At 42.7% G+C, this 13,951-nt stretch overlaps 1 protein-coding gene across 1 annotated transcript; it reads right to left on the bottom strand.

The window, feature by feature from the left end:
- Positions 1-355: 355 nt before the first annotated feature.
- Positions 356-7,387, bottom strand: APOC1 (apolipoprotein C1). The gene is made up of 4 exons (XM_066605680.1): positions 7,319-7,387; positions 3,552-3,669; positions 2,069-2,219; positions 356-558 (listed from the first exon to the last, which is right to left on the bottom strand). Exons 1-4 carry the CDS (start codon positions 7,370-7,372, stop codon positions 507-509), a joined length of 375 nt encoding a protein of 124 aa, XP_066461777.1. The 5' UTR covers positions 7,373-7,387; the 3' UTR covers positions 356-506.
- Positions 7,388-13,951: the final 6,564 nt, after the last annotated feature.

Raw genomic sequence — 13,951 nt, 5'->3', positions numbered from 1 at the left:
GTACTGGCTTTAGCAGCATATAGTGCCTCTGCATAACAGCAGAAAAAGGGTAAGCCCCCTAGGAAAACCAGAATACAAATTGGACTGAAAAGGGTTAATGTTGCTTGTCGGAATCCATACTCCGTCTCTTATTTTACCTGCACGCAGGAGTACTCTAAGGAACATATGATTGTAGGGAAGCCAACATGGCCAAATGCCCTGTAGCCTCCACTACACTCACTAGGATGATAATTGCACTCCATTATCTAGACAGTTTTTGGTCATTTTTGAAAGACTTGTATTGGGATTATGACCTTTTGTACTGAGTTTCAAAAACTTAAGGTATTTCTACAAAAAGGAACAAGTGAAGCAGAGATGGGGAGGCACAGAGTTTATTACATTCTCATGATGAGTAAGTGGATTGCTCTAAGCTCATGAAGGGAACCTCTACATCTTTCTTTTTAGAACATTTAGCAGGGCAACGCGTTCTTGTTCTGCAGGGACTCTTCTTTATTCTTCTTCTGAAATTACTTAGAAAATGTGTCTTTGATTTTCTTCACACTGTCAGAAAATATTTCTCTATTGAGAAAGAAAAAAATATGTATTAAGTTCCTGCAATGTGGAATATGGCACTTTAGAAGTTCATATAAGTTTGAGTATATCTCTAGATCAACTTGACTTCTAAGGGACCTTTCACGCAGGACGGAATTACACAGCAGGACGCAGTCAAATTCACAGAAGCAGAATTCCACACCAAGATCTGTGGGTCTCTAACTGTGAATTTTGATGCAGAATCAAAGGCAGGTTTTAAGGCATTTCCAATTCCACATCAAAATCCACAGGTAGCCTGCAGATTGTGGTGTGAAATTTACTGTGGCGTTCACTGTGTTATGTGGCCTATTCTGTCCCATGTGAAAGGTCCCTAACAGAGGGTTAACCAAGTAAGCTCATGGGGCGCAAGCTCCATGAGGCAAATTATGGACCCACCCATGGGGGGCAGAATTTTAATAAATTTACAGTCCATCTCTGCACATCCTACTCCCTCAAATAAGGGAGTTATTTTACTTCACTTTTAGCATCAGGCAGCAGAAAGGACAAACCTACTCCAATCAGCTGCTGATGGCTTGCATTGAGAATGGAGTACAAATGGACACCCTAAGTTAACCTTTCACATCAGGTGAGGACAGGTGCATTTTGTGTGCATTTTAGATAAAGGAATGTATACATTGTTTAAATAGTGTTAACTTAAGGCCCTTTTACACGCAACTGTTAGCACTCAAAATTCGTCCAAACAGACGAAAATGAGCGATAATCCATCATGCTCTTCTGGTTTGAACGAAGGATTTAAGTTTACTTAAAATCCATCTTTCAGTCACTGAAAGACTGAGCAAATATATTCCATTTGAATGTATTTTGCTCATCTTTCAAAAGACTGCACAATGTTCTCTCCATGGTATGTTTATTCTAGCCGCGAGGAGAACAATGGAATATGCTTTGCAGCGCTGGGTGCATGTTTAAACACAGGCTGGGTTCTGCAAACAACTCTTGCAGGTCCTTTTACATGCAAATGAAGATGATAAAGTGTTAATGGCCATTACCACTATGGCTTCTGCAAAGCTGCATTGAGTTGGCACCAACTTCTGCACTTTTGTAGCTAGCTAAAAACTGCCAGTAATAGAAATCATGTGAAACGGAGACAAAAGAGGTCTCCATCCTACATACTGAACCCTGTTTTCCATCACTATGCAGTTTTATGAAGATGGAAAGCCAAGACTGAGCTGGGCTGGATTTAACAGCGCAGTGTGAAATAGAGCCGAAACGATAAGGAACATATTCATTATCATTGATTTAAGTATGCAACACTATTGTTACTTCTGTCTGCACTATTCGATATTGGAGGTAGTGCCTTTTTGATGTTTTCCTCTTGGCGATCTTGACTGTAAGCTGCCCTGGCACACACCCTCAGCACTCATCATCTAGATACCCTTATAGTAATATATATATGGTCCACTCTTAATGATTCCAAAGCCACGGCCCTAGTTATGATCCAGTATATTGGTGTTCGAAGTAATAAAAGTCATGTAAATACCTGGTTTTTTTACCAAAATCACTTTCATGCAGTTTTTCAACTGTTTCCTTCGCCTTGTCTCCCACTTGCTTAAATGCACCTTTAATGGATTCTCCAAAAGACCTGAAGCGATCTGCCAGTGAGGACTCCTGAGGCTCGGCTGAGCTGGGTTCTGTAATGTATGAAGAGACAATACATGGGCATTAAAGCTGAAAAATAAAAAATGCTGAGTGGTGTCCCATCATTGTCACTTCTAAACACCTTCTTAAATACCCAGCCAAGTTTGGCCTTAAAGGGAACGCATCGCCTATATTTTTTCACTAAATCAAACAATATATTGAAACATTTTCCATTTCCCCAATCCATTTTTATTATTTCATTGTAGTTTTTTTTTTAAATTCTATGATCTGCACATGATTATGGGAGCAGACATTTTATCTTTGCTATAAAGACATTTTAGAGCCACAGGCATTCTGGGATGGACATTAAAGTTGCCTGCACAGCAGCTTTTTTGCATGGTTAATAGACATGGTTGGGTGTGATAATACAGAGTATTGCTGATCAAACTGAATAGAATATTTGTGAATGAATCCTAAAAATTGCATTCATTTTTGAAAATGGCTGTAAAATGGTGAATGGATACAACCCCTTTATTGGCACTTTAAAATAAATAATAAATGAATAACATTCTAGATTCTACCACTAGGGGGAGCTTAGGAGCTGATTGAATACTGTTATGCATACAGATGGTCCCCTACTTGCGAACAGGTTCTGTTCCAGGAGCCTATTCGCATGGCTGAACAAATGCTTCTATGGAGCGGGATCACGAGTGGATCCCGCTCCATACAACGTCGGGTGCCGGCTGTTCTTACAGCAGACACCCGGCAGCAGCAGTTCCGACGAGCCGCGCTACTCATCGGAACTTTTAACACTTTCAATACCGCTGTCAGAGCGCTATTTAAAGTGTTAACAGTCCCGACGAGCGGCGCTGCTCGTCAGAACTGCTGCCACCGGGTGCCGGCTGTAAGAAACAGCTGGCACCCAACGTTCAGGGGACCCGTACAGTGTCCCGTGATAATACCGTGGGACGCTGTGTGGTTGCTAGGCAGCCGGGGGCCTTCTGAAAGGCCCCAGGGCTGCCTATGCAGAGGGCCTATCAATGCCATAGCATTGCATCATACTGTGCAGGGCAGATTGTTCGCATCTTGCGAAGTTTGTAAATCAAACGTTCGCAAGTCAGGGACTATCTGTACACTGAATTCAATAATAAAACACTGTGCAGTAAGCTGCTGAGCTCCCTCTAGTGGCAGCTGTAGGCACTAATATGTAGGGCCCTGTATCTAAGCTCCAAATGACATCAAAGGGATAGAAACACCCATATACACCCCAGACGTTAATCCCCCACAACCCCCTCAGAGTTTTTCATTTCCATCTAGATGTGCATTTGGTATATGCAATAAATATTGATTCAATAGTGCACCAAAAGGAAATGTTTGACACGTACCTGCCAACACAGAGAGAGCAATAAAGACAACAGATAGCGCAAGTAGGAGCTTCATCTTCACCACTGATGGAAAAAGCACCCGATGTGGAAACGGGAAAAGGGTTTCTTGTAGTAAAACCTAAGATAGAGAACTACTGCATTAGTATAGATAGAGTGAACTAACTCTGTATATGTAATTCAGCCATTATGGCGTCTCTATGCACCTATGGAAGGAGGGCATGGCCTAAATGCAACATTGTGTGCAGAAAATTGTCATGGCTTTTGGCATAAACTAAGCCAACTAATAGCTGGCATAAAGTTAGTCTAGACTTTCTCAAGAATCAACAGATTTATCAACCAGCAAAGCCATGTAACAAATCTGGCACATTTTAAGACTGTCTAGTCTAAGTTTGCACCGTCTAACTATTAGACAGTGTTAGTAAATCTGCCCCGATGTCTCTGTATAATTATCTTCTCAGGAATGGGTATGCGACCTCTGACAGTTTCCCAAAATGTCTGTATCTGTAGATCTTGTATATGCGAAATTTTGAAGCTCACCTTTCATGAAATGTTATCAGATTTTGGATAACTTCAAGTTTGGGCATAGTGGGGTATTCTTTTTATATATATATATATATATATATATATATATATATATATATATATATATATATTCTGGTTAGTGGGCAAATGCATTGATATCAGAGCGTAGCAGGGCACTATGGTGCATTGATTTCAAACTTCTGATATTGCTTGTTTGGCCAATCTATTTCCAGAACTATGGCTACTTTTCATTCACAGATCAAGTGCTACTTTGTCGTTGTGCCTGGTCAGGATCTGAATCAACACAAGATTCCTATTCCATCAAACAGGATAATGTGATGTCCTGTTATAGTGGATCACACAAGTTTCATGAACACTTCAGTTACTGTAGACACAATGACCCATATTTACTACCAGCTCCTCATAGTTTTACATCTGGAGAGGCTTAGGTGCCTCTGAGAGGTTAATCTCCCTTCTTTTATGCTCCTTTGAGAGAATGCATGCTGGATTATCCCTTCTGGTATTTTAGACTTAAAAGCTATGGACACCTTTGTGAGCTTTTTTCCCCTCTAAATCCATGTATTTTTACATAAAAATGATATTTGTAATTGTTATTAAATATTTTCAATGATTTACTCTCTAGGCTTGCCCTGTGTTCCATTACATTGATGGCTGGAGGAGTCAGATTCTTGTCATGCAGACTGATGGAACTAATGATGGGGGGGATTCTGGACTTGCACTAGATGCCGGGGATACACTAGCTAGGGGAGATGTGTCATTTGCAACTACACAAGGGAAGCGTGGTGGAAGGAGACTCTTGGGACACTTTCCAATTCATGTTTTTATGACCCTAGCTATCCACAAAGGGCTGATAGTCACTGCTGCTATGTGTAACTATAAGTGATGTCAACCAGCTCAGTTCTGTGAAGGAAGGGGCGCTGGTTCTTGTCAGTGATCACTAATTCACTGTTGCAGCTCACACTGCCCTGAAGTTAGCAAGTGAGCAGGGAAAGAAGAAGTCTGATTGTTTGGGCAGTGATAACAGTGATTGAACTAGCATTGGCAGGAGCCAGCTCCCTTGTCTTCAGTGCCCAGCTGGCAGACATTGCTTAGAATTACACAGTGGAAACGGTGACCATCAGCACTTTGAGGTTGGCTAGGGTCATAGAAGCATGAATTGTGCCCTGTTTACACTTCTGTCTGCCTGCTCTATCCAGGGATTGCATCCTAAATGCTGCAACATGCTGTGCTATATTTTCCAGTAAAACAATAGAATTCTAGGACACAACCAGATAGATGGAACCCATTATAGTCATTTTGACAGGTCCAGAACCCACTTTATTTTCATTCTTCTGCTCCATATTTATGTTGCAGACATAGGTCGGGCTCACACGGGCGGACTGGATCCCACATGCGGGAGGCCCGCAGCAGATTCTGCTGTGATCCGGCCGGCGATCCTGCGTACCTTATTTTGCTGTATTGCGAATGACCGTGGAGGCTTGCCCGCTGGCATTTGCAGTCTGTTTTGGTTTTTTTTCTGTTATTTTTTGAATGTTTGTATTTCACACTGTGTCACTTAACGATGACTTGAGTACCCGTAGCCCATAAGCAATGTAAGTTGCATATGAGCTGCGGGTCGGATAGCCTCCATTGACTTCAATGGAGGCTGTTCGCGCGTAATCCTCTGCAAAACAGAGCATGCAATTCGCATCCACGAGTGTGAGGGGAAAAAACAAATTTACATTATTCCACAGACCTGGAATCTGCCTGTGTGACCATAAAAATTATTGGTTGTTGGCAGCACATCAGACCAACAATAATGTAAACTCTATGGGAACAAACCATGGTAGGAGTGACAGTTTGCCCAAACATACAACAATTGTTAACACCCTTTTACATGGGACAATTAGGGGGCACTAAAGCGCCCAACAGTCGTCCCAGTGATAATCTCTCCTGTGTTTTTAAAAAGGAGCAACAGCACTGAGTAAATGAAGGCCGAGCGGGCTGGAGATCATTCCACCTCCATTCACAGTAAACAGGCAGTTGTTCATGGATAAACAACTGCCTGTATACCAGGGCCGATTATCACTGCGTTTTTATACACGCAGAAACTGAATGAACAATAAGCGAATGAATTATCGTTCGTCATTCGGTCACTGCAAGCGTTTACACTGTTTTAATAGAAACAAACAAGCACTTATCAACTTGCTACATCATCCATCAGCACTCATTATCGCAGCTTGTCTGCCTTTGTAAATTGGCTTTTGTAAATTCCAGATCCTGTTTGTGTATTCTGGAGAAGTTGGGACATGTATGTTGTGACATGTGGGAAAAACTATTGATAAAAGTGGTGTTTGCTGGAATTATCTGTGAGCTAGTTAAAACCCAACTACAGAAAGTGACCCATGATATTTGATTACTCAACTTACATAGTGGACACATGATGAAGTACGCGTTAGTAATCAAAGTGTATGTACATATTTCTAGAAGTTCTCAGAACTCCAGATACAGGAGATGAAGTAATGTTCAGGAGGACAGAAAACTTCTGAACTTCCCATCAGTAGGTAACCCAATTAAAGTACATTTTAGTGAACCTCAAAAGATGATAATAGATTAGAATCAACTGTGCAGCACTTGGTTAAGATATACTTTTGGTTTAGCATACCTTTAAGCAATTCCAAAGAGTTTTCTGAAAGTTTCACGTAACATGACCCAACACTTTGATAGTCAATTTGTTGTTTTTACATATTCAAGTGCTATGAAACAAACCTTTTAACCAGCCCCCAAATGTTAATATAGATAAGCAACCCAAAAATCCAAACTTCAAGTATATCCCATATATGGAGAAATGCACCAACACTAACGCTGGCCATACACATAAGATGAATGTTGGCCAAACACGCCGACAACTATACGTTTTGACAGTCTTCATGACCGGTTCTTCTTTTCCTCTTTTATATACCATCAGTGAACATTTAGGAAGCCCTATACACATTAGGTCATTGTCAAATTCTGTCAAAATCCGTGGGTTTGACTTGCATTCAAGAGATATAATCTTCTATCAATTCTAAGAACTGATGAGTAGAGGAAATCACGATTCCCAGCTATTGCAATGCAGTGGGAGCAAATCAAATTTCCTAAATGCATTCAGGAGAGTCAAAAGATGTCCATACAAATTCATTAAATGTTGCAGAACCCATGAAGTTCAGCAAACCATCTAGTTTGTATAGAGACAGTAGACTCACCTCCAATGGCAAATCTTGGGGGACATAATGATCAGGCGTGTTGGATTTTAACATGCTGGATCCTTTGTTCCTACATGGGATAAGCCACTACCAGGGGGGTCTGGCAGCAGCATGTCTATCTCCCCACTGAAAAACACAGACAATCAGCCAAGCTGAGGATGTATGTTCATGGGGTAAGTCAATAGAAAGAAGGACTGGGCATGTTGAATTTCAACACCTGAAAAATATGTTCGAACTGGAGATACGCCATCAGCAGACCGGTATTAAAGCAGCCTTCTCCACTCTTCCCATTGACACAAGCCGAGAAGTGTTGGAGAAGTTGAAAGGGATAGCTATCAGCAGAAGGATCATTCGGCCAACAGCTATCAAATTTGTATGGGCATCTTCAGTGTGTGTATAAGAAAAGGAAATAATATTGTGAGCGCCAATAGGAACAGGGAGTGATGTTTGGTGGAGACAATCTATGTACAGTGCTACAGAATATGTTGGCGCTACATAAACAATAGAAAATGAGTAAATCTGATGTAGTGATGCCCTTATCCTTAATAAAATAAACCTCCCTTTCAACAAATATCCCGATTCATTTCACAACTCAACTAGCTAAGAGACAAAGCAAGCAATACACCTTGTAAAGCAGGACATATACATTTAGTAATTACATTCTGAATGCCCATTATTGACCAGTGCTACAAACAATCACAACGTATCCTGGAATTACCCAAGCATCCCCTGATTATACAGACACAAATCCACTGATCTGCTGGAAGCACACTCACCTGGACACAGACAAAAAGCTTCTGATCCTGTGATTATAGGAAGACATCCTCTTATGTGCCCTGTCCCCTCCCCAGCATGCCCTCCTCACAGGAATTCCCACCCCCTCTTCACATGGAGGGCGAGGTGAGCAATTTGACACTTAACTAAGGGACATCTCAAAAAGGACATAAAATCTCAGCTACAAATTCACAAATTATTTCCAGATAACTATGTGGTAAGAGCGAACAGTCCCAGCTGGGCTTACTGACATATAGCAATGTGTCAGCAAAGCATACTAGACTGCAGAGAAAGTTGAGTATCTTAAAACTTTGTAGCACTTATCTTCTACTGATCCGAAGTTATTTGAGGTCAATTAGTGGTTTTCTGGGGAAAGACTGCAATGGGGACAATATTAAATATTAAGTTTCCACTAGTATCAGCAGCTCCAGGGAGTGGTCCATCACCACCCCCCCCCCCCACCCCCCACCCCCACTTCTCTACCCCCAAGATTACAACTAGAGGGGAAGGATCCTCTTCCGGTCAGTGTCTTTTGAAGGTTATTTAGTGGTATGAAGAAGTTTATGACTAGGTAGCTTTTTGGGAAGGGAGTAGAGGGGTTTAGACAGAACGATTATTTCAAAAAAGTCGTTCCAATTAGCAAATGTGAATAATCGTTTGGTCTAAATGCAAGCCAACGACTGGACGACGAATGAGAATCGTTAACTTTTCGTTCGTCATTCATTTTATGCAGGCATAAAAAATCATAGTTGGCGCGTTCACGTATTTTCGGTTTAAATACAGATTGTTCAGTCCCTCTCATTCACTTATACAGGGACTGCACTATTCTGAACAATTCTCATTCGAATGAGCCAATGATGTATCTGCCTGTCTAAACTGCGTGGTTGCAAATGAGACAGTGGTGACATCACTCACTCATTCGCATGTTCAAACTCATCTAAAAGGACCCTTTAGGCTAACTGCACACAGGTGAGTGTGATAACGGGTTGTGATTCACGGACCAATATTGCACTCCGCAACGTGTGAATTCTCCGTGGATGTGCGGCGTTTTTGTAACAAAACCGCCTGGCGTAACTTTGGAGGATTGCAGAGTTTCTCCCATTGTTTTCAATGGGCAAACCTTGCATCGCATCACACCATAAGCACCTAGCATGTGATGAGATGCTGCCACCGGCCCCATTGAAAACAATGGGGCTGCGATGCAAGAGCACACGCAAAGATAGAACATGCCGCGATTTGATTCCTGCATCGCGGTGCCATGCAGGAAAGCATTGCTCATGTGTATGACCCCATTCAAAAGACTGGGGTTCATATTCGTGCAAAATTTTTGCATCTAACAACAATTTTCTCAACCGTGTGAAGGCAGCTTAAAATGCATCAATTTGAGCTCATAAATTAGTATAGATAAACTTTTCCGTTTACGTAAGTTACCGATTCCACTCTGGTTCAAATGCATTGACTTGACCTCCATAGAGATCTATATCTCTGGATCCATGTACAGTATCTACACTGCTCAGAACACTGAAGCATCACAGCTAGAGATGAGTGAGCATGCTCGCTAAGGCAAACTACTCGAGCGAGTAGTGCCTTATGTGAGTACCTGCCCGCTCCCCTCAAAAGATTCGGGTGCCGGCAGGGCGACGCGGTGAGTTGCGGGAGTGAGCAGGAGAGCGGGGGGGAAAAAAAGTGAGAGACCAGATCTCCTCCCCCCCCGTTCCTCCCAGCTCTCCCCCGCCGCCTCCCGCTGGCACCCGAATCTTTTGAGATGAGTGGGCAGGTACTCGCATAAGGCACTATTCGCTTGAGTACTTTGCCTTAGCGAGCACGCTCACTCATCTCTAATCACAGCATAATTTCAAGTTACCTAAACTTCAGGAAAATCAATCTGTCCAGTTAGGAAAGAGAAGTGATCGTGATCGTGAATCAATTTTACCTGCTCTGATGCAAATTAAAGTGACAACAGGTGAACTAGAGAGGGAACAGCAAGACAACCCCATAAAGGGGACGGTACTGCAGGCGGTGGTCACAGTCGATTACTGTCCTTACTCTTCCTGACTGATTCTTTTCTAGTTTTGTGTTCCGCTGGTTTCCCCATCACTACCGATAGCACGAGGCGGTACATGCAGCCCAGTCGGGTTGTACAGGTAGTTCTGCTCCTCTAGGATGATACATCCATATGTGCTGTCACAAGACGTTTTCCAGCACAGTCTCAAGAGCATGGAGCGGATACCAGGACATGGGCCATTATATGAGGAGAGGGTGGACAGGTCCATAGAGGCATCAACCCAGCATCAGGACCAGTATCTGTTCCTTTGTGTGAGGAGAAAGAGGAAGAGCACTGCCAGAGCCCTACAAAATGACCTCCAGCAAGGCTATTGGTCTGCATGGTTCTGACCAAACTGTCAAACAGCTACAGGACATCAGGTCCTAATGTCACCTTCATGGAGTCTTTCTTCACAGATGAGGGCAAGCCCACACTGAACAGATGTGAAAGAGTTTGGAGACATTGTGATGAACGTTAGGATGCTTGCAACATCATCCATCCCTCAATTGCATAGCATAGCAAAGTCTTACCTTTTTTTGAGCAATGTACATCTTATCTATCTAAACCAAATTCCAGTCCTCATGTGCCCCAACAGGTGATGTTATCAGGATATCTTATAGTAAGAACACCTATGGTAATGTCTGAGGCACCAATAATAATTACATCACCTGTGCAGCACTGAGGAGATCCTGAAAACATGACCAGTTGGGGGTCCCTGAGGACTGGAGTTTGGGAAACACTGAGCTAATCTATGGTTATTCCCAGACAATGACTTCTTTCTTCCCTTTTCACAGGGTCAATATGGGACATTGAAGTTTTTTGGAACCTTTATTCCACTCCTTTTTTTTGCTGATTATGAACAAAGTGTAAATTGTTGTACTATTTGCTGTATAAGGGTTCTGAATAATTTTGCGGCTCAGCACTATTTCTTCACTTTCAGTCATTTTGCTTGTTAACTGTTGGGGGGTTGAGGGGGGTTTACTTTTTTCCTGCCTGTCTGAATTGATATTGCCTTGAGACACAAAATGTAGATGCAATACAAATTACATGATACATTTTCTGAGCCAATGAAGCTGTAGGACTGAGTCATTGGAGGTATTAAAATCTGTAGTGCCAGGAAAGACTTTAGATTGGTTCAAGAAGTTCACCATTTCTACCGTACCTATACTGTCCATACACAGCAAAATGTATCATATACACCTATAAAGGATAAGAAATGTTCCATACTCAGATAACATCACTCCAGAACATAGTAACATAGTCTGCTAGGCTAAAAAAAAGACAAACGTCCATCCAGTTCAGACGGTTTCCACCCTCTATTGTTGATCCAGAGGAAGACAAAAAGAAAAACAATGAGGCAGAAGCCAATTTACCCCATTTCAGGGAAAATATTCCTTCCTGACTCCATAATGGCAGTCAGAATAATCCCTGCATCAACATTTGAAAGTCCCTACCTGACTCCAAATCCAACAGTCGGAAGAATCCCAGATCAACAACCCTTATGGCTATAAGGGATAGCTCTTTCTGGGTCAACAAAGCATCCAAACAAACAATCCATATGAATAGAAGTGGAATGGGACAATATACCTATAAAACATTGCAGTACAGTCTGACAGCACATTAGCACATTCTCTTCTGATATTTACCCAGGTTGAGTTTGTTGCTTTTAGGACCTTTGTAGTTTGCCTGCTGCACTCTCTAACAGCCATTTGCCGGGATGGTAGGCTCCCAAGACATGGTCATGGTTGGGTTGTATTGTGGGTTTACACTACTCACCTCCTGGCACAATGTAGGGGCCAGAGGCCTAAGTAGAAGCTCATGGACCCCAATGCAAAATCTATTACTGAGCTCCCTACCTACCATGTGCTGCTTATAACACTGGTGTCTTCTTATGTGATGGAGGGGCCCAGTAGCAAATGCTACTCCTGCATCCCCTATAACTACATCCCTGGTAGGGGCTATACCTTCCCCCTTCTACACAAACAGCTGGTTTTGACCACAGACCACAGAGAGCACAGCAACAGCAGGAACTAGGAACATTTTGCCCCCTCCCAAAGTTCCACACAGCAACAGACTTTTTCTCAGGAACAAGGTGGGATGTCGATCTGACAATTCGAATGGAATCAACTGCACCAAGGACAGCAGCAGCAAAACTCGGCTCCTCTTTTTCCTTCCAAACCTTTAGTTCCTATTGGACCCAAAGAAGGTCAGGTTTTTCCTGCAGCCCACCATCTTTTTAGTGCATGCAACTTGGTATATTCAATTCAGTGTATGGACAGACAGTTATGAAGTTACATCAGCAGGTCATTCCTCTTGATAGAGCGTTAGGTCCAATATCCACAGGCAAAATTAAATTGCAGAATCCGCTCGGGACACATGTGTAAACAATCTGCAGTTCAAGCTGCCCATAGACAATCATGGTAACCCATAGCTGAATTTAAGCATGCAGATTTGATTTGCGGACCTTTCAGTTTTGAGAACAAAGCGCAGCATGCTACATTCTTCTGCGGATCCCGTAGGGACGGCTTCAATTGAAGTCAATGGAAGCCATTCAATCTGCGGACCACCCTCAGTTTACACTGCAGATGGGCCACGGATCTCGCGAGAAAGCAGGAGAACAAAAAAAAAAAACTCCACTGCAGTGGAGAAGATGGAAGACCCGCACAGCCACGGAGAGGATCCAGATGGGTAAATAATGTCCTCTTGCAGCAAGCAGAGTGGGATTTCGCTGCTTGCTCCCACCTGTGGAATCCATTCTGCCCCTGGACATGAGGCCTCAGTGTATGAAGAGAAATTCCTCTCTCTCTTCCTTTTCTTTGAAATTATACAGGACATTAAACCATGGCCATACTGGCATGCCTATGTCTCTGTGCTTTCTTTCCCAGCCCAGACACCAGTCTTCCAATGACTTCATCCAGACGCAATCTCTTTTGAACTTTGACTTTCTGACCTGCAAACGGAAGCTGTACTACCAAAGGAACAAAGGATCAGATATACTTAAGTTGAATTCTTCTTTGCCTTTTCCTTGACATCTGCCTTTGGGAAAGAATCAGGATACTCCAGTACACCTTAGTTTGTTATTCAATAGGACCAAAGTCAGCAAACTTTTATCTAATGTGTATTCTCACATTTCAAGGTGATGACTGAAAAAGACTCATGTTATTTTGGAGCTTCTAGACAAAAACCATGTATTGTGAAACCTCTATGAGACAGCCATCTAACGTTGCAGTGAGAAATGGTCTTCTAGAGGGGTGGTCCTCTCAATGAATAGGGTTAGTATATATAGGATATTAAGAAATTGAAAATGTCTGGGCAAGATCAGAGTTTTTTTTCTCAAAGAGGTGCTGTTCCATAGACGTTTTATTGTAAGGTGAGTATTAGAGATGAGCGAGCATACTCGCTAAGGCAAACTACACGAGCGAGTAGTGCCTTGTGCGAGTACCTGCCCGCTTCTCTCAAAAGATTCGGGTGCCAGCAGGGGAGAGTGGTGAGTTGCTGGAGTGAGCAGGGGGGAGCGTGGGGGAGAGAGTGAGAGAGAGATCTCCCCTCCGTTCGTCCCTGCTCTCCCCCGCCACTCCCCGCCCCCTGCCAGCACCCGAATCTTTATAGACGAGCGGGCAGGTACTCGCATAAGGCACTACTCGCTCGAGTAGTTTGCCTTAGCGAGTATGCTCGCTCATCTCTAGTGAGTATCCATAACAATAATCTGCATCCATAGTAAAACTGCTCATAGATATAATTTCTGTTGCTAAATTGGGAGATGGAGATCTTAACATTTAGTACCAATGTATAGGGAAAAATATAGATGATTTTAG

Source organism: Eleutherodactylus coqui, chromosome 6 (assembly GCF_035609145.1).
Source record: "Eleutherodactylus coqui strain aEleCoq1 chromosome 6, aEleCoq1.hap1, whole genome shotgun sequence".
NCBI lineage: Eukaryota > Metazoa > Chordata > Amphibia > Anura > Eleutherodactylidae > Eleutherodactylus > Eleutherodactylus coqui.
The sequence above is the reverse complement of the archived record's forward strand: the minus strand, read 5'-3'. Positions and strand labels throughout refer to the sequence as shown.